The sequence below is a fragment of the Camelina sativa genome, chromosome 16, assembly GCF_030686135.1.
Source record: "Camelina sativa cultivar CO46 ecotype springtype chromosome 16, ASM3068613v1".
NCBI lineage: Eukaryota > Viridiplantae > Streptophyta > Magnoliopsida > Brassicales > Brassicaceae > Camelina > Camelina sativa.
In genome coordinates, this window is record NC_141895.1 from 29,919,783 (window position 1) to 29,941,142 (window position 21,360).

The window sequence follows — 21,360 nt, forward strand, 5'->3', positions numbered from 1 at the left end:
GTGGGCTCTGCTACTCCCAACATCTATTTAAATTTCCAAATTATTTTAGTGGTTTCATTTTTTAAATACTCTCACTTTTAGGATTAGTAATATAATAACGTTTTCTAATATAATTATACAAAAAAATTACCAATTAAAAAATATTTATAATGATTTATAAAATGCAAAAATGTAAGATTTTCATGAATGGAGACATAAGATAATATGAGGGCAGATTGGGATGTGGTGTAAGTGGAGTAATATCAAAAATAATCACTCAGTAATTTTTGTAATGAATGTCTACTATTTTATTTCTAAAAAAAAAACATAGATGTTAAAGTTCAACCAATCCAAAAATATAGTTTTTGCATTGTCATGCAACCGTATTGAAATAAGAAACACATGTCTTCAAAATCTTTTATGGTCTTAAGTAAGCTGAAAAAAATATGTTAAGCAAAAATTGTAGTTCAAACAATGATCTAGAATTAAGTTTATAGCCCAAATTAACCTCTAACTCTGAATGAAGAGCATTTGTAGTGGATCCTCATCTGTTTCAAAACTCTAGCTCATTTCTAAAACCTAATCACTACTTTTCATGAGGCATCATATAAGTTCTTCATTTTAATTATCCCAAAAAAAATATTACCGACTCATAGATAGACTGAAATTTATTCCTCATAATATTGAGCTCATTTTTACTTTGATAACACCTTTTAACGACTTAATCACAACATGTGTTTAGAGAATTAGATGAAAGACGAAGCTAGAAAAAATTGTCCACTTGTGCACAAAATTGCCACCATAAAACATTTATACATTGAAAGTATAAAATACTGACAGTTTGTATTGTACGTACAAGCATCAAAGCAAAGAAAAAGTGGTTGCAATCATAATATTCATAGATTTTTAGCCAGTGGTCACGAGAATTATTTCCAGCAAGAAAAAAATAAATTAAATAACATAAAATCAAAGATTCTACTCAAATAATCATTCAAATGTCATGAATTAAAATGAAAAAAAAAATGTAATAAATTATAGAATTTTTGGTTAAGGAAATGGATTAAAAACTACTCCCTTCGTTATTTTTTTATTTGATTTTTTAAGCTTTTTTTTGTTTTGAAATGGATGATTTTTTAACATATCTATGCAAAATTAATTATATTTTTATTGGTTTAAACAATATATATTATACAGATTGTTTTTTATTGATTGAATTATGTGTAAGTAGAAATTACGTGATGTTTTTTATTTAAAAATAATTCTTTAATGTGTATGCATCACTCTAGAAAATCATAATATAAAAAATGGAAGGAATATGAAACACTACATAAACCACTTCTATTATCTTCTAACTTCTTATAGTAACTTGTAAAGTTAAAAATTTAACCAGCCTACAATAACTTGTAACGACATTAACAAACAATAAATTATAAATGAGTACAAACAAACAAACAGAAAAAATCAATGAGAAGAGAACCGAATGTATTCTAAACCAGAATCCGGTACGAAATTCCGGTTATGCATCAGCAGAACAAATGGCAACAAATGGTGAATGTCGAGGACAAGTTCGGAAGTTCCTAAACTCGGGAAGAAAGTTTCAGACTTTGAGAGTTTCGTGCAGAGTGAGATTACAAATCTTGAAACCCTTAATTCAGTTTTCTTCACGAAACCCCAACAATATCGCGCCTTGATCCTTTCTCCTTTCTACTACATTCGATTCTCTCCTCATCACTCAAACCAAAAGCCCTAATCTTTGGTATGTTCTTCTTCTCTGATTTCGTAATTTCTGGGTTTTTTTCTTTTGTTTTCCCTTCGGATGAATCAATCTCTGCGATATTTGAATTCGTATATGTGGTTTCAATTCACAGTGAGCATCTTTGTTTTGCGATTTCAGGAATTGGATTCTTAATCCACCATGGCTAATAGCTCTTTTAAGTTGGAACACCCACTGGGTTAGTTTCTCGTCTCCTTTTTGGTTCTTCATCAAATCATGCATAAAAACTAAGACTTTCTGGGTTCTGTTAGTGGATCACTAGAAATTAAAGATCTTTGATTGTTACCCTTTTTAAAAAAGGAACGATTTTGATTAGGATTTGATCAAATCACTAATGTCTCCAGCGATCAATCAATCACTGCTGTTACTTTGATCAAATACCTAAGAAATTATGAATCTTTGATTGTTACTCTTTTTTTATAAGGGGGACGAGATAGAGGCTTTGTAAATATTTCATTTTGCATCTAGAATTTCTTAGGTACACACACACTGTCTGTTTGCAATGATCAATCAATCACTGATGATGTTCTTTGATCATTCTTTTGGGGGTCTTTGTTATGTCAGAGAGGAGACAAATTGAAGCTTCTCGCATCAGGGACAAGTATCCAGACAGGATTCCAGTAATGTTTTCTTTTTGTTAACGTTCGTTTGTATTTCTCTGTGTAAATACTGTTTATATGTAGCTCTAACAGAGAGGAAGTCTATGTTGCAGGTGATTGTAGAGAGAGCTGAAAGAAGTGATGTTCCTAACATCGACAAGAAAAAGTCAGTAATGAACATTATACTTTCTATGTTGTTCTTTCTTATTGGCAACTTATGAGTTCTACACATCTTTTGTTTACTTAATAATCTGAAGTGAACAGAGTGCCTTTCAACACTCTCTTTGATTAATCAATGTGTGATGTTCTGATTCCTCATTATGAATGGAATCGAAAAGATCTATTTGCTTGAGAACCATATCTTTGTATAGTGAAGAGAGTAGTGCCTTTGAACATTTTTTCTTGTAGAACTTTATCTTTGTGTAGTATGAAAACGATATGGGATTGATCTTGATTGAAGACTACAGAGTCTAATATCAGGGATTTGTGTTGATCTGTGACTCTTTGGTTGTTGGATTGTTAGGTACCTTGTTCCGGCTGATCTTACTGTGGGGCAGTTTGTGTATGTTGTCCGTAAACGAATCAAGCTGAGTGCCGAAAAGGCGATCTTTGTCTTTGTGAAGAACACATTGCCTCCAACTGGTAAACACACAACTCTTAACATAAAACTGGTGTCTGTTAGTTTCACTATCATGGAAAATAGTAATCTGCTCATACACTTTGCTGCAAATTAAACAACGATGAATGCTTTTGTTGTTGATGAATTTGCAGCTGCAATGATGTCTTCAATCTATGATGAGAACAAAGACGAAGATGGGTTTCTCTACATGACTTACAGTGGAGAGAACACCTTTGGTTTGGTTTAAATGTGTCAACTAGTACTTATACAACATTTGTGTTCTGTATAGATTTTACTCTTTTATGACTATGAATGTACTTTATGCTGCTTTGGACTGATTTATGTAAATGTTACTTTGAGATATATTTTATGTAGTTTGGGTTTTACTTATGGACACACAACTTGTGCCATCGAATGATTCTCTCCTACCACTACTCCACTATGATCGTAACCCAAACTATGCCTTGATTGTCAAAAATAAGTGATCAAAAGTATATGATCTTATGATTTGCAAGAGGAAACGACGATTTGAGCCATGTCATATAAAACAATAAAACTTTCAATCTTGGGATGCACAATAACAACTCACATGAAACTCACAAAATAAGAATAAAATAAATACAATGATGATTTGAGACCTTGAGAAGAAACCATCTTTTTCAAGAAAAAGGGGTAAACAAAGAATTTGGAGTTGTTCTTTGTTTCAAGAATTAGAGTCCTCCTTCTTCTTCTTAGGCACAAGATTCTTCACCCACTTGAAAGTTATGATATCAACAATCTTGGTCGATTTGGTTTGGCCAGAGTTCTTACCGCCTGCATCTTTCTTGTTATTGTTCTCTTCATCTGGCATATCCCCGATCCCTCCGGTTCCCCATTGATCTGCCCAACTTGGTGCCTCACTTGTCATATCACAATATCTTTTTGCAAACTAAAAAGTCGAACATCAAATCAAATTCTTCAATCAATCAATCAATCAATCAATCAAAGAAAAATAAATAAACATTAATGAGTATTGACTAAAAACTGAATTATTATGTTTACCAATTACATTTAAGAAATTAGAAGAGAAATCAGAAATACCTCTAATGTGTTTGTTGAGAACTGAGAAGTCTTCTTTGGAGAAGAAAGACAGATTTGGATTTAGCACAAAATGAGTGATGATGCGGAGGTGAATGGAGAATAATAGTAGATGTGTTGTTCTTTTAATCTATAAACAACTGTATAAAGTATTATTGTGTAGGTTGTCCTTTTCTTTTTTTCTTCAGGGTTCAAATCTTTAGATTTGTTAATTGTAAGATTTATTATTATCATTTTTGGGTTGTCTTTGAATGCACTTTACTAACTCAAAGTTTGTTCGTTTCCAACTTGCAAAGCAAACATTGGTTTTGGAATATTTAGGTATAAAGCATAAGATTTAGGTCTTTATGTAAAGACATCTTAATATGTATGTCCCATTCCATGTGACATATCGATCTTCTGTTCTTTAGATTTTTATTTTTAATTTTCTTCACATGAATCCTATATTATTAACTTCAACTCCAAATCGCCAAGGCACCTCTCTTATTAAGTAATTTCATAGGTTTTGTAACCTTTCAGTTTAACATTATTTATCAGTTTTTTATATAATTAGAAACGGTATATATACATACACAAAGCCAGCTTGGAATGGAATGTAATCCAAAACGTCTAAAATGTGTCTTATGTAACCTAAAGCAGAACACTCATTGATTACTTTATCAAAAGTCATCACTTCGAAGTTTAGTACAGAATACTAAGGACTGTTCTTAAAAGAACAACAAAAATGTGAATATATATATATATATATATATATATCTATAATTTTTGTTTTTTATAAGAAAAAGTAAATTTGTATCTAGAAAAGTTAATATAATAAATGTTGGTCCATAAATAATAAAAGCAAGAACAAATAGTTATTTTCCTTTTTGTCCATTTTGTTTTTCTTTTACTTTAGTTTGGTGCGGTCTATTTGAAAGCTTTTGTTATTGAACTCTTTTAGACCATGACCGACGAAAAAAGAGTAAAAACGACAGCATTTGATTTGATCATATCAAAAGAATTTCAAATGTATAGTAAAAAAAAAAAAAAAAAAATACTACAACCAGTTTCACTATATCACTAAAAATATCAGATTATCTACAACGAAAAAAAGAAAAATGAACACTAGATTTTTATATCTTTCGATTCCTCAAAATGTAGTAGTAAAGTAAACTACTTTGATCTCTTAGTAGACTTTGATTTCTTCATTTTACTATTATTATTACCTGACTTGTTATTATTACGACTACTCATGCTGGTCCATTTATACCCAATTGGTATAGCGAACGGGTCGGGCATTTGCTGCTCCTCTTCCTCTATCCTTCGCTGTGAGCCTTTCCCACTTGCTAGTCTCAGCCACGTCGATGGCCGTGAGATTGAATTCCGAGCGTCCGGTTTCTCATCATCGGATTGGTCTTCTTCACCTGCAGTGGAGTTGGCTGAGTTAAGAAACCTTGGGCTAGAGAGCGGGGTGTAGAATGTCTCCGCCGGCGGAAGCTCGACGAACTTGGTGAATGTGATGACTACTTTGACCGTAGGGACCACCGGAATCGACAGCTGGAACCCACAAGAGAGATTTTGTTTAACATAAATAAAGCAAAGAAGTTTCATAATCATCATCTAAAGGTTTTGACTGCGTTTTTAAACAAAAGCACAATTTCCCAAAATTAGAGAGATCTATAGAAGAAGCAAAAATCATTGGTCCCCAAAAAAAAAATAAAAAAAAAAAAGCAAAAGCTTTGGTTCCTCCTCCGTGACCCCCATCCGTGATCTTGTCACGTCAGCGTTTTCCATTGACAAAGACTAACCCAATGAGACCAAGACACGTTAGCTAGTTTGACCCCATTAGGTATAACGGTCGTAATGTTTTAGCTTAGGAAGTGCACAAAAAGAGTAACACAAACGGCAAAAGCTATTTCATAATTTAAAAACCTGAGAAAAATAAAATCTAAAATCTAAATTTTTTATAATAGGCTAATTTAGATATTTGTATTATGCTTAGGGGATTTTTAGGGTTTTTTAGTTTTTTCAAAACATAGATTAATTTGTTAACTTTGGTAAAAAATTATGAAAGTTTTTTGAAAAATGGTAAATGGAGAAAGTAAAGATATTAACGAGATTGTCACTATTGTTACCTTGACTGGGAAAGTTCCCGGCGGAAACTTGGTGGTGAGAAGATCACGCATTCTGGCGACGGCTTTAACTTTATTAGCTAAAATGTCAAGTAACGGAAGCAGCTCCTCCGTTTTTAACGGAAACTGTTCCGTTAACCAAACTGACGGATGCAAGCTTTTCACGAACTCCTTCTCTTTGATCTGAGGAGACGGCGGAGGATTCACCGGAGACACAGTTGAAGGTACAGCCACTGATCTTCTCGGTGGCTGGATTTGAGCCATTGACCTCCTCGGTGGTTGCAATTGAGATTGCTGCGACGGCGGGGGTGGTCGTGGCGGCGCGGCGGATGGATAAACGTCGACGCTTTTTCTCCCGACGGAGATCCAATCTCTATCTTCTTTAACAAAGCTACTGTGTCGTCTCTGTGACCGTTGCGGCGGAGCTAAGAAACTCGGGTTCTCAGCTACTAAGAAACCTTCATCGTCTTCGTCTAACTCCAACGGCAAAACCTGTTCGCTTCCATCTCCGGTAACAATTTTCCGAGATCTGAAACTAAACGTAACTTTCTGGATTTCATAAACCCTAGCTTTCCATTCTCCGACGTTCTCCATCTTCTCTTGCCGCCGCCAATTCGTTCTCCCGACGAGCTCTGCTTTAGTAACATCCATCCCCGGACGGTACAAACTCGACTGAGAACAGAACCCGGCTATATCGGAGTCGCTAATCGGAGCTCCGGCACTTTCAAAAGCGTCGAGAATTTTCCGATCGTCTCGATTCAGTACAAGCAAAGATCCAGGAGCAATATCTAGGGACTCATCACCATCACCAAGGAACAAAAAGCTTTGATCGGCTCTCTGAATTTTCAAACCGTCAAATCCGGCTAAAGTAGTATCAGCGCGGAGGTTACCGTCGCGTTTCCAGATCTTGTAAGTATCGGAGGGAGCGATTTTTCCGACGAACGGAATCACGGAGCTCTCGAAGTGGAAAGAGATCTCCATGTAGAAATCTCTCATACGGCGGAGAACAGCGATCAAACGAGGCAACCTCCGCCGCCATTTACACCAAGCTAAACGGTGGTGATGCCGCAAAAGCACTTTCATAACCTCAGAATTCCGGCGACAAAACGCTTCCTGTAGCGGATTCCATCCGGAAGCGTTCTGCAGCGAGATATCTCCTCCGGCTGAAGAAATCGCCCTCGCCGCGAAGATGTCGTCGAGTCTAACCGCTAGATGGAGCGGCGTCTCGCGTGAAGGAACGTCGCGGCGGTCGAGCAAGGCGGAGATCTGATCAGCGACTCGTTCTTGACTCAGTGAGTCGGATTCTGTTCGGATCTGCTCTGGATCTCCTAGCTTCGGCAACGAGGAGAGAAGACGAGTGAGCGCGCCGTGATCTCCTAAAACGACGGCGTAGTGAACTGGACTGTGAGCGTAATCTTCAGGTCTGATTGCAGACGCTGACGAAGGCCGAGACATAACTTTTTTTTTTTCCCCGGCGAGTTTTAACAGTGAGATTGAGAATGTAAGGTGTGTGTAATTGTGATTGTGCTTCTTCTTCTTCTTCTTCTTCTTATTCGTCGTCGTCTTGTTGTTTGTAAGTTCGTCGTCTTCGATTGAAGCTGAAACGGAATGTTTATGGAAATGGAAGTCGAAGTTTGTGGTGTGGAATTTAATTCCTTTTTATTTTATTCATTTATTGTTTTTAATTTTAAAATTACGTTTTTAATTTTTTTGGAAGGTCTCTTTATTTGGGGAGGCGTGAGTAAATAAGGATATTTCTGGGCTTTTTGTCAGTACTCTTTTCTTTTTTTTTTTCTTCTTTGTTTTCTTATTTGGCCTTTTTTTTTTGTCTTTTTCACTATTGTTTGTTTTTAAAAAAAAATATATATATTTTCTGTTGGATTTTCGGTGTTTCTTTTCTGAATATTTGTACTGTGTAAAGCAATGTAAACATAATAGTATTTGATGATAGGTTGAAAACAAATATTTGAATGATAATAAAGGAAATTTAATGATTACTCTCTTAGAACAATATCATTTGACATGTCACAGTTTATAGTCATGACTCATGGTTGACTAGTAATGATGAAATAAGAAATAAATTATTATCAGTTCCTATCATTTGGTTTTATTTATTTGACTCATACTAATATTTATTCACTTTTTATTATTGATGATTTTAGAAAAAATATAATATTGGTTTAGAAAATTGTAAATCACAAAAGAACAAAAAAAATTACACTTCGAATCAAATTTTAATATGTGTAAGAAAGCTTAAAAAATAGTAAATTAATTTGGAAAATATAGAATATGTTTTATGTTCGTAGTTCACTATTTTGACAGTTACAAAGAAAGATTAGATAGCTATAGATATTCGTTATGAGATTTTGAGTGTTATATACAATTAATTTTTCATCGTTTTGAATTTTGTTTTACAACCAATGTTTTGTGTATAACATTACTTTTGTAATATAGCTAGCATACAAAAAGTACATCATAATATGATTATATTTGATGATAGGTAAAAAATATTCGAAGTAATTCGACTCTTAACAAAATTATTTGACATGTCAAAAGTTTATGGTACTCATGGGTCGACTAGTAATGATGGAACGAAATACAACAATGATCAGTTTCTATTATGGTTGTCGAAACTTTTAGCATTATTCAATTTGATTGAATTAAATAAATATTTATACAATACATAATAACGTTTATTAATACGACTAGTTCGACAGTTACAAAAATTTAAAGAGTTATAAATTTTCGTTATGAGATTTTGAGTACTTTATGCAATTAATATATTTCGACCGGTTTAAAAATTTGTTACAACTAATTTTGTGTATACATTACTGTTCACTGACTGGATTTTAAACGTCAAATTCACTGCGTAACTGTTTTGTTTTTAAAGCTATTTACTATAACTGTATTAAAAGTTTTTAATGTGTGTTATTGGATTGTTACCTAAAATATACTTATAGACTACAAAATGGACACATTGTACATCTCTAGACCACTCATATATAAATGATCTAATAAAAGTTTTGTGTAAATCTTAATTTAATTTTTACTTATAGGACACAAGGTACGATACGAAGAAGGTATACAAAAAAAAAGAGTATCTATCCAAAATTGTACATTTTAAAAACTTAATTGGATTTTTAGTATATTTATTATTTATAATTAGATAGTTAGGTAGATTTTACTATTTGTGTAATAGAAGAGTTGTGAGATAGATGAGAAAGTGGGGTAGAGTGTATTATTGTGAAATTACAAAAGGATAGTTGGATCCGTACAACTTATTTAGTGTATGGAAATACAAAAATAGAAATATTTTTAATTTTTTATATTTAATGTACTTTATATCAGCTGTACAGATGAAAATGTGTATATTAATATACATATGTATATTAAACTAGCTGTACACCTAATATATATATATATATATATATATATTATTTACCTGTACACTTAATAAACTGTATGGATTACATCTGTATATTTAACGAGTGTACGAATAAAAATTTGTGAAATTTATTTTACATAATAAAAACAAATCATCAAACAAAATAGATATCAAATAATATATGCAAAAATATAGAATTTTATATACCTAAAATATTTTAGAAAATTAATTTATTTTGATTAGTATTTTAATTATTAAATTCAAGGGATAATGTAATAAAATAATAAAAATATTTAATTGTAATGGTATACTTGTAAATAAAAAGATTTTTTTTTAGGGTTAGAAAGTAATGTAAATAGTAGTGAATAGTTGAAGGTGATTATTTTGCAGATTATAAATAGTGAATTTACTAAATTGCCAATTATGTTTAAAAATGTACTAATTCTCCAAATATCTTAAAAAAAAATAAAAGAAAAGTGAGAAAAGAATCGCTTTGTCGTGACCAAATGCAAAATTATGCAACAGAATTATCTGCTAGAAAAAAACAAATTATACTTTGCTGCTCCCTCTAACCGACCAATCCGCTTCTTTATTAGTAATCTTCATTATTAAATTGTACATTATCTTTAAACTAATGCACTAACCAAGTCTTAAACCTTAAGCGTTGAGTCTTCTTGATCTGATATATAGATCTTGGTTCTCTAATCTTGATGGAGAAAACTGAAACGGACTGAGTACATTGAGTTAAGTACATATGCAACAAACCAAATAAAGGTTCTCTTAAACTTTGTTATACTCCAAGAGATTCACCATCAAGATCCTGTCAAGAACGAACAAACAAAGTTGAATTTAGTGTTTTTATTGAATACATAAAGAGACTTGATTGGCAAACGGGTTGAGCTAAATCCAAGTTAAAGGTGCAAACTCTGTGACATTAGATTCCGAATTCCTTAAAAGATGAAGGAACTTACCAGAGTTTTGGCACACCATGTAAACTTGTAGATTACTCTTACTTGAAAAAGATCCCTTATAACTAAAAACACAATTAAACCAAGAAAAGGGAAAGAGAAGTATGATAGATTTAGCTCTTAAAAAAAATTCGAGCAAACATTGCTAATCAACAAAAGCATTACCATATCTCGGTGTATCAAAGTCTCCAAGCAGGGAGAAATCATAAAGGCAATCTTACAAGTCCATAAACTAGTGACAAATCAGCTTCTTGTCTGTTTTCACCTCCTCTCAGGGTAACTACCTTACTACCAAGGAGTGTATCACAATAAAGTCCTATTTGAATAGTAATACAATATCGGAAGTGATCACAAAGCTGTTATGCTTCAGTCTAGTGAGTCTCTGTAGAAATGTTATTATCTCCCTTATGATTCCCTGGATGTCAAGCATTTCTGAAACAAGTTTGCAGCTTTTGCTACAGCTTTTGTGTTGTCAGAATATGAAAGAAAAAGCAATAAACGTTTGGTGAAATGAAGAATAGATTATCCAAATTACACTGAGAGATCATACTGAAATCTAACAATAGACGAGCCAAATTACAGAACAACTCCAACATATAGAAAGAAACCGGATCAACTTGAGATTACAAAAGTTTTAAATTAAGGTTTTCAGGCTATGATGAGTAATAGCAAAATCCTTGACGCTTCCTGCTATGTGAAGCACGACCTCCATTGAAGATAGCCATCAACTCGGCCACAAGCACCTTGTCAACGTGCATCATCACAAACATATTTAAAAACTTCTCATCCGTACTCTTCAAGACAGACCCGATTGCAACCAACCAGCAGATCGGATTTAACCAGTTTATATAATCAAATCTTATGTTACATAATATATAGAAAAAAATAAAAAAAAATAAAAAAAATCATTGATGTGGAGTCTCTCACCTCCATGTACGCGGGAGGGCAGGTTCATGTACGATTGTAGCAGTAGTCATGGCTTTTTTGACTCGTTGTTAAATTGAAGAAAATTATGTAAAATTATCAGTCTATTACACATACATATATAGTTGATAAACCAAGTCCTATTCCAAACGTGATTGAGTTTTTATTTATTTATTTTTTAACCAATAGATGGGGTTGTTCTCGAGTCCTTTTCCAAATCGAAGTGGAATGAAAATAATCACATCATTTTTTTTTTTTTTTTGCATTGGCTTCCGCTACAGAATAATTTTCATTGCCGGCATCGGTTTTTGATACAACAAAACAATTATTTGTTCAAAAAAAAAAAAAAAAAAAAAAAAAAAAATACAACAAAACAATACAACCATTCAAAACAAAACAAGAGACAAAAGCTAGAGTTTTATGCCAGCAGAAACAATTTTTCGAAAACTCGAGGTCCAAAACTTTCAAATCGATGACTTCAATGTTGTAATTTTTCTATAAATTAAAGCTATCATATTAATTAATGGAGTAATGTGTGTGAGTATTAGGGAAGCAAGATAGTCTCAGTTAACGTTGGAAAGTTGATAATGTTTAGTGGATGTTTGCGATATACATATATTTAGTGAAAACACGAATTTTGTAGTCACCATAAGAAATAGAACAAGGTATATATTAGTCGTATTAATTATTTGGAGGCGACAATAACAATAGAAATCTTTATTGATCATAAGAATTAAAAACTGTATTAAAGTTAATCCAACCCAAGATAACTAAGAAAGAAAAAGAAAAAGAAGCTTTGTTATTCGCCTCTTTTTCTTTTGCCTCCGGAGGCACCTTGCTGGATTTGAGTCAAGCTTGGAACATAATTAAACAGAAAAGGCCAAGCATCTTCGTCTCCAAAAGACTGTCGTGTGAATCTATTGTCCTCTCCAACAATGTATACCCTGTTTTTGCAGCTGGAATGATCACACATCACGAGGACTTTCTTCTCCTCATAGAGCAAGAAACTTATATCATGCGAATATTCGAGGTGAGGGCTCAAATCCAATGCAAACACCTTGCTCCATGATATCGCTTTGGTTTCATCAATCTTATTTGTCAGCCATACCTCAGCTTTTGATGTATATTCGTGTTTTAACAACACGGCGAGTTTCTCTTCTCTAACGACCGATAGAGAAGCATTTTGATCATCCATAACTATAGGAATCTGACCCGTAAGACGTTCAAATTTTTCGCTAGTATAATCAAAGCTGACTAAGAATATGCCGGGATGTTTCTCCTCCTTTCCTTGTGAAGCAATCCAGTAAGTCTTCCCTTTCAAAGACGCGCCGCTTTGTTCACAAACTAATTGGCAGTTAGGAGTGGCATCAAGAGTCCTCCATGAGTTTGAGTTAATATCATATATTTCGAATTGATCTTGGTTGTAACCATAACTCAATATTTTGTAGCTTTTATTGCCAGATTTCTTGTCTTGGCAGGATCCGAGAGCATAGCAGTCGTTTGTCTTCTTGTCACCGTTAACGGGTTCCAAACCACCATTATATAGTCGTTTTCGGTGCATAACAATAAGCCGTCGCAGTGAAAAACATGAGAGATCACGATTTGTTCTTGAACTGAACTACCAGGATCGATTAGGCTACGTTCACATGTGGCCATTACATATGGTTTTGTTCCATGGAGTTTGACACTCATCGAGCAAACTCTACCGTTCTTCAACATGAGAACAAGAAACTGCTTTGCGCCTTTCTCCAAGTGCATTCTAGTGAATCTGCTATTGCTGAATAAATTGTTCCATTGCTTGCAAGTAGATCGCAACCGCTTGAGAGATATGGCCGGAACGCGACAGAGTATGTCCTCTACCCAAAGGTCCTCCAACATCATTACTGTCATCTCTTAATGAACAAGAAAGTGATTGTTGTTTAGACGACGAGTACATCAACTCTTTTAAAAAAATTCTTTTACATGGAAAAAAGAAAAAAAAAAACTTTTTCTTGTTTGGTTTTGAATATTTTGATAGTCAGAGTTATATTTTGATCTCAACTTTACAGCCTTTACGTCGATGTAGCTCTCCTTTTATTGAAAAATCTCCTTAACCCTAATCCTCGTGGATTTGGGAAAAAGCAACCGCCTCTTCATAAAGATAAGATCTTTCCAAATATTCTCTGACGAAATAAGGTTGTTTTCCAATATTCTCTTGAAGGATAAGGTCCTATTTGTTGCAAATAGAGTTAATCTTATTATAATTCTTTGGTTAAAATTATGCCCAAAATCTTCAATCAGAGATAAACAATCATTCCTCAAATCGGATGAACTAATGACATAGACGAAGTTCAAATAACTTGGAAAAGAATCTCGCAGCAAGATTTTGAAGTATCATAAGAGAGGATTTTATCTCCAACCCCAAAGGAATTTAGTGAAATTAAAGCTTCTCAGGGAAGACCAAAAGATCAAACACTGATAAAATAAACGAGAAAGGCTTACATGACCAATCCAAGAACTCTGCATTGCATCATTCCAATCCATATCTGCAGTTCATAAACACCATGATCCAATACATGATACTGAAATCAGACCAATCCAAGAACTCAAAGAGTCCAAATGAACAGAAGATAAATGACTTAGAAAAATAAAAAATCAACAACTATATAGTTTGGATACAGATGTCTGCTATTTGGCTGCATTGCTGTTTCTAGGCTACCAACCTCAGTGTGATATATCAGAAAAGAGACTCAACCTTACATTTTATTGCTTTTGAAGTCAAAAATCAAGGTTTCAGAAATATTCATAATAAAAGCAAAATTCTTGACAAGCCTTGTGATCTATAAAATACGGTCTTTGGTGAAAATAGCCATCAACTCATGCACAAGCTCCTTGTCATCATGGTTACGCACATACTTGTTTAAGAACTCTTCATTGGTACATACCAAAACAGACGACATTGGAGGGAGTTCACTTTCGAGCAAACCTTTTGACATGAGAGCTTTAATTACATTACACCTTCGGACAGTCCTCTTCTGCATGCTGTATCCAAGCATCGCAGGGGTTGTAATCACAGACCTTAGAGGCCAATTCATCTTCTTCACCACAAACTCAGTCTTCTTTGTCACAGTCTCTGCAGATAAAATAAGACACTGGGGAAAGCGCTAGGCTAGTATAACAAACTCATCTCTGCTGAATCCGAGGCAAAGAAATGTTTCAATGGAGTTCAATATCTTCTTCTCTGAAGCACCAACGCATTGCGGAAACTTCTTCATCAGTGAAAGGACCTCGTCTTCGACTAGTCCACACTTCTTCAGGGTCTCAATGCTCCGAACTATCTTCTTCTCCGAGTGATTCAGAAAGCTAGGACACTTCTTGAACATTTCCCATACATCTCCCTCAGAAAAGCCTAACCCTTTACAGACGTTGACTTTTTCTTCTATTCTTTTGTCGCTGTATCTGTAAACAACCTTAAGAGCTTGGACAAACTTTGAGGAGGTTGGAACAAAACCCATCTCAACAACCTTCTTGAGTGATTCTTCAAAATTTTCTTTTCCACAAACAGGTTGGGCATCAGAGATGAGCAAGGAGAATAAAATCCTCTGAGGCACACCCAACTCTCTCAGAACCAAAACATTCCTGATTTTATTCCACTGTCTACTACCCTCTGGCGAAGATTGACATAACTTTTCATAATTGGAACTCTTATCTGCCTCTATAATCTCTTTGATGAAACCATAGTATCTGCTTATAGTTTTGGCAGCTTTCTTTCCCAAGATTTCAGGAACTGTAGAAACAATCTGAGTGAACTCAGAGCTTGAAGCTCCTCTTGACTGCAAAAACTGAAGCTTGGGAGCAAGTTTTTTCTCAGCATCTAATACAAGCAATGTTGGATAGTCCGTAACGATGCTTGAGATCTGAGAATCAGTGAACCCATGACCTCTAAAAAGACTCAGAACTGAATCAGCATTGCTCTTGTCCTCGAAACTGACTCTCATTGAGATCGATTCAGCTACTTTTCTAGTCAAACCCAATGAATCAACGAGGTAAGAGACTGTAAAGTTCCTACCTTTACGACCATCTCTATAAGCAGCAGTAGCGACAGAGGAGAAGGAATTGGAAAAAGAAGATGCATTTTGCACTGCAAAACTCAAATGACGCCATTTCTGCAACTCGCACAACTTTTTGCCATGGAGTATCAGAGAATACATGAACAAAGACGAATTCAAAAATTACCTAAAGACGCAGAAGAGCACGAAGAACAGAACCCAGCAAACCTCTAAAGTTTAGAAGCGATTTCTACCCAACGATCAGTTTCAATTCGACAAGACGAGCCGCGTGGATAGTGAAGTGAAAAAAAAAAAGAAAAAAAGCAGAGATCTTTAGGGTTTACTCATTCGACAAGCGATTTCTACTCATCGATCAGTTACAGATAAAACAGAAAAAAGCAGAGATCTTTAGGGTTTAGGCAAAACCCCTCTTTTAATTTTGATTTTGAAAATGTTGTCTAATACGGTTCGGTTCGGTTCGGTTATAGACAAATTCAATTTTTGTTGCCTGTTGAACCAAAACTCTTTAGAATACTTTAAAAACTCGAATAATATTGGTTAAATTTGGTTAGTTCGGTTAAAGCCTTTAACTTAAAGGTTTTACATTCTTAATTGATTTTTATCACTATAAGCTGCATTGAATCATTACAATCCATATCTGCAGTTAAAAAAACCATGATCTAATTTAAAGATTTATTCTGGGATTTTAAAGTTTCAAGAATCAGAATTCAATCCATATCCGTGTAAATGACTCTCATCAAATACATTTTCCCTATTGAAGAACACAACTACAAACCCGGATTTTCATATTTTAGCCTCATTGATTTTCAAGTCATCTTCAGATAACATATGTTGCAGTTTGGTTCACTAGGATCTCACATTCTGGCATGCATCACGCCAAATGTATGCATACCAGAGTACATTTGTAATCTCCTTACTGTCAAAACCAAAAGTGATCCTATACATAATTAAAGTATATATACGCAAGCACAATGGTGGTACTACTCTGTATTTGATAGATAATTAAACTTTAATATGATTTGTTGTGTAAACTTTAATATGATTTGATAGATATTTTCTTTGCGTATTCACAGTAAAGACCACGAGATGAGTTCTAATGATGTGAGTATGTGAGACAGTAAAGACTACGATCACCAATCTGAGAATAAAGAAAATCAATCCACTACAAATCATATGATGGAAGAAATATTCTATTAAAGTAACCACAGAGCAAGATTTTGAAAGGCTTACATGACCAGCTGTGATTTAAGTACCCCCACCAATCCCAAAACATTTAAGAATTTAGTGAAACCAAAGATCAAACACTAATTAAGGAGCCAAAAAGGCTCACATGACCAATCCAACAACTCAGGACCTGCATTGCATCATTCCAATCCATATCTGCAGTTCGAAAAAACCATGATACTATAACCACATTTAAATATTGGGTTTAAACTTCAAGAATTGGATTCACATGTCAGCTATTTGGCTGCATTGCTGTTTCTAGGCTACCAATTCAAAATTACATTTAAAGTTACTTTTCCTAGTTGGCTTGCTTTTGAAGTCTAAAATCAAGGTTTTAGATACTCAAAAACAAGAGCAAAATCCTTGACAAGCCTTTTCATCTATGAAACACGACCTCTAGCGAAGATGGCCATCAACTCAGGCACCAGCTCCTTGTCATCATGGTTCCTCACATACCTGTTTAAGAAGGCCTCATCGGTGCATGCCAAGACAGACGACAATGGAGGGAGTTGGCTTCTTAGCAATCCTTTTGACATGAGAGCTTTGATTACGTTACACCTCGGGACAATCCTCTTCTTCATGCTGTATCCAAGTACTGTAGGGAACAAAGCCATCTCTCTTAGTGGCCAATTCATCTTATTCACCAGAAATTCAGTCTTTGTCTTCACCGTCTCTGCTGAATATCCAATGCACTTAGGATGGATCTTGGCTATCTTCGCAAACTCATCTCTGCTGAATCCTAGGCCTAGAAATGTTTCAATAGAGTTCAATATCTTCTTCTCTGAAGCACCAATGCATTGCGGACACTTCTTGAACACTGAGGGGATCTCTTCTTCGAGTAGTCCACACTTCTTGAGGGTTTCAAACGTCTGAACTATCTTCTTCTCTGAGTATCCCAGAAAGCTTGGCCACTTCTTGAACATTTCCCATACATCGCTCACGGCCACACCTAACTTTTCATAAGCACTGACTTTTTCTTCTATGGTTACCTCTCTCAAACCGAAAACAACACGCAGAGCTACCAAAAACTTTGAGGTACTTGGATCAAAACCCATCTCCACGACCTTCTTGAAAGATTCTTCAAATCTTTCTTTTCCACAGACATATTTCGCATTGGATGTAAGCAATGAGAATAGCAACCTCTGAGACACACCCAATTCTCTCAAAACCAAAAGATTTCTGATTTTATTCTCCTGCTTACTACCCTCCGGCAAAGAATGACATATCTTGGAACTCTTATCCGCGTCTATAATGACTTTGACGAAATCATAGTATCTACTGATAGTTTTGTCCCCTTTCTTTCCCAAGATTTTAGGAACTGTAGAAACAATCTCAGTGAGCTCAGAGCTCGAAGCTCCTCTGGACTGCAAAAATCGAAGCTTTGGAGCAAGTGACTTCTCAGCATCTGCCATAAACAATCGTGGATAGTCCGTAATGATGCTGGAGATCTGAGAATCTGTGAACCCATAAACCCTAAGAAGGTTCAGAACAGAATCAGGATTTGACTTGTCCTCGAAGCTGACGTTTTTCGAAATCGATTCTGCGAGCTTTGTACTGAAACCCAATGAATCAACGAGGTAAGAGACTGTAAAGTTCTCACCTTTACGACCTACTCTAGGACCCAAATCTCCAGCACTAGCGGATGAGAAAAAAGCAAATGACTTTTGCACTGTAACTCTCAATTGACGCCATTTCTGCAACTCGACCAACCTTCTTCCATGGAGTATCAGAGAATACATGGCAAAGGCTAACACACAGCGAAACTTACGCCAATTGATTTTTAAAAAGACGAAATTTAGGGTTTATGAGCTCTTGTTGCTTCAAACTTCAAACTTCAAAAGAAAGAATCCTTTGATAGAGATGCTAACTGCTGAGACGTTCTCTTTGGTATTGTATACTTAAGCTTAATATCGAAAAATATGAAGTACACACAAAAAGTGTCTACCTTTTTCGACTGTAGTTTCTTTAGATTATGACCCAAAAGAGGATAATTTGAACCTAATGAATGATTCATCTTCTGTGTACATGAAGAAAGAGCCAAATCTAAATCGATCAAGATACAAGCATGAATTATAGACTGTAACCCCAAACATGTATTCAAAAGCTCTTTTGCTATATCATAATATCAACCAAAGGAAAAGTTAGAGTTTCAAGTTATTTTTCAGAGTTGGATTACATATAGAAAGAATCGGTTCGGATCCAGAGACATATTTGTCACTCTCTCAGAAAACACAAAGTCCATCAGGCCTCAAGCTAGCATCCAGTGGAACCTTGACTGTTAGAAAAGGAAAGAGGTGTAACCTGTTACAAGGCAGTCTTTAGAATGTAACCAGCTGTTATGAGTTTATTGCAAACTGATAACTCACCTGAGGTGTTCACATACGAGCTGCCTTTTGTGGCTTCCATTTTCTGATGATTCATATAGTGACTGAAACGACTGAACAGAGCATCAGAAACAAATTTTACTCAAGTTGTGTTGCAGGAGGACTGAGAAATAAACTCCGAGTGTATGCACTAGCCTTTTAAACACACGAGAGTGTCTTCTTATGACCAGCAAAAACTCCTCGAAACGTCATACTATGATCAGTCGTCGAGAGCCGCTAGGTCCATCAGCAAAATTCAGTGAATAAATGCATATTCAAAAGCATTGTTAACAAAAAGAAACACACTGGCGAAACATGATATGTGATTACAGAAATTACACTCAAGATATATCAAGAAAGGACGATAGGTTCATCAAACAGAATATAAGAAACAGTACAAATATTCACACATACCTCCCAGATGAACAAGGTCACTTAAAATTCAGAAAATAAATGATTTCGAAGAACAAAATTAGCATATATATATATATATAATATATATCATTTGGATTCACATGTCCCCATCGGCTATGGCTGCATTGTTGTTTCTAGACTACTAACCTGAGAGTTATCGGAGAAGGAATTCAAAACTTACAATTCTAAAATAAATAACCACAGACAGTGCTGCTACTACAGATGAGCAAGGGGAGTAAGAACCACTGAGGCACGCCCGGTTCTCACAGAACAGATAAATTTCTGACTTTATTGCATACAGAAGGAAACATGTTGGATCCGGGTAAGATTGAGATAGTGAAAGCCTAAATGGTTTCAGGTACTCAAAAAGCAGAAGCTTTTCCTCTGCTTCACTGATAAATCAAAAACTAACAGAAAGAACAACAATCTCTAACGTTGCTCATTGTTCTACTTGTAGGTGGTCATTGAGTGAAACTCGATTTCTGGTGAAGATAGCCATTAACGCAGGCACGAGCTGCTTGTCCATTATGTTTCATCACATACTTGTTTAAGAAAGCTTGATCAGTAGTCATCAACACTGAAGACATTGCAGGCAGTTCAGTTCTGATAAATCCTTTGGACATAAGAGCTTTGATTACATTACACCTTGGTACAATCCTCTTCACCATGCTTAATCCAAGTACATGTGGGTATGAAACCACAACCTTTAGTGGCCATTTCATATTCTTCACCAGAAACTCAGTCTTGTTCTTCACCGACTCTGCAGAACATCCAATGCACGAAGGAAAAAGCTTGACCATCAACGTAAACTCATCTGTGGTGAATCCTAGGTCTAGAAATGTATCAATGGAGTTCCCTATCTTCTTCTCCGAGAATCCAAGAAACATTGGAAACTTCATGAATATTACCCATACATCTCCCATAGAAAGGCCTAACCTTTTTTATAGTCATTTACTTTTTCTTTTATCCTTTGGTCACTGAATCCTTTAATAATGCCCAGAGAGCATCGATGAACTTTGAGGTGGTCGGTTTAAAACCAATGTCAACAACTTTCTTGAGGGACTCTTCAAATCTTTCTTTTCCACAGACAAGTCCATAATCAGAGATGAGCACTGAGAATAACAACTTGTGAGGCATGCCCAAATCTCTCAAAACCGATAAATTTCTGGTCTTATTCTCCTGCTTACTACCCTTGAGCAAAGAAAGAGATGTCGTTGACGAACTAGTATATACTGATAGCTTTTTCTTCTTTCACTGCCAAGATTTTAGGAACTGAAGAAACAATCTGAGTGAGCTCAGAGCTTGAACCTCCTCCTCTGGACTGCAAAAACTGAAGCTTGGGACCAAGTGACTTCTCAGCATCTAGTACAAGCACTGTTGGATAACCCGTAACGATGCTGGAGATCTGAGAATCTGTGAACCCATAGCTTCTCAAAAGACTCAGAACAGAATCCCTTGTTCTCGAAACTGACTTTCCTAGAAATCGATTCAGCGAGCTTTTTAGCTAAACCAAGTGAATCAACAAGGTAAGAGACTGTAAAGTTCTTTCCTTTTCGACCATCTCGTGAACTCACATCGCTAGCAATAGCTGAGGAGGAGAAGTAATTTGAAAAAGAAGATCCTTTTCGAAAACGATTCACTGAAACCCTCAAATTATGCCATTTCTGCAACTGGACCAACCCCTTTTCCATGGAGAATCAGAAAATACATTACAAAGACAATGCAAAATTACTCACACAGTCTGCTTGCCGAATCCAAGTTTGCGTGTCGGCAAAACAGAAGCGCATGTTCAATCAAACCAAACCGGATGATATTGAAGTATTGACCATCCGGTTTAGTCGACTCTTTCGATTTTGTTGCTAACTTCGTCGACC

The 21,360-nt window shown here is 35.2% G+C and overlaps 4 protein-coding genes and 3 pseudogenes across 6 annotated transcripts; 1 reads left to right on the forward strand and 6 right to left on the reverse strand.

The window, feature by feature from the left end:
* The first annotated feature begins 1,442 nt into the window (after nt 1-1,442).
* LOC104752862 (autophagy-related protein 8c) lies at nt 1,443-3,367 on the forward strand. The gene is made up of 6 exons (XM_010475120.2): nt 1,443-1,735; nt 1,874-1,931; nt 2,318-2,373; nt 2,466-2,518; nt 2,876-2,994; nt 3,124-3,367. The coding sequence occupies exons 2-6, from the start codon at nt 1,895-1,897 to the stop codon at nt 3,216-3,218; spliced, it is 360 nt and encodes a 119-aa protein (XP_010473422.1). The 5' UTR covers nt 1,443-1,735; nt 1,874-1,894; the 3' UTR covers nt 3,219-3,367.
* Nucleotides 3,368-3,478: 111 nt separating this feature from the next.
* On the reverse strand, nt 3,479-4,185 carry LOC104752863 (uncharacterized). 2 transcript variants are annotated; one of them, XM_087493216.1, is made up of 2 exons: nt 4,052-4,185; nt 3,479-3,899 (listed from the first exon to the last, which is right to left on the reverse strand). In XM_087493216.1, exon 2 carries the CDS (start codon nt 3,876-3,878, stop codon nt 3,675-3,677), a length of 204 nt encoding a protein of 67 aa, XP_087349342.1. In that variant the 5' UTR covers nt 3,879-3,899; nt 4,052-4,185; the 3' UTR covers nt 3,479-3,674. The 2 variants fall into 2 exon arrangements, with proteins under 2 accessions (XP_087349342.1, XP_019092992.1); XM_019237447.2 differs by having other exon boundaries at nt 3,479-3,888; nt 4,052-4,157.
* An 822-nt stretch (nt 4,186-5,007) lies between these two features.
* Nucleotides 5,008-7,889, reverse strand: LOC104754122 (uncharacterized). Its single transcript, XM_087493215.1, has 2 exons — nt 6,163-7,889; nt 5,008-5,584 (listed from the first exon to the last, which is right to left on the reverse strand). Exons 1-2 carry the CDS (start codon nt 7,612-7,614, stop codon nt 5,201-5,203), a joined length of 1,836 nt encoding a protein of 611 aa, XP_087349341.1. The 5' UTR covers nt 7,615-7,889; the 3' UTR covers nt 5,008-5,200.
* A 4,346-nt stretch (nt 7,890-12,235) lies between these two features.
* Nucleotides 12,236-13,351, reverse strand: LOC104754123 (putative F-box protein At5g47300 pseudogene; annotated as a pseudogene).
* Nucleotides 13,352-14,160: 809 nt separating this feature from the next.
* Nucleotides 14,161-15,908, reverse strand: LOC104752864 (uncharacterized; annotated as a pseudogene).
* Nucleotides 15,909-16,869: 961 nt separating this feature from the next.
* Nucleotides 16,870-18,854, reverse strand: LOC104752865 (uncharacterized). Its single transcript, XM_087493218.1, has one exon. It carries the CDS (start codon nt 18,446-18,448, stop codon nt 17,090-17,092), a length of 1,359 nt encoding a protein of 452 aa, XP_087349344.1. The 5' UTR covers nt 18,449-18,854; the 3' UTR covers nt 16,870-17,089.
* Nucleotides 18,855-19,652: 798 nt separating this feature from the next.
* Nucleotides 19,653-21,297, reverse strand: LOC147926104 (uncharacterized; annotated as a pseudogene). Its single transcript, XR_015585256.1, has one exon. The product of XR_015585256.1 is annotated as an uncharacterized LOC147926104 (transcript).
* Between the last annotated feature and the right edge of the window lie 63 nt (nt 21,298-21,360).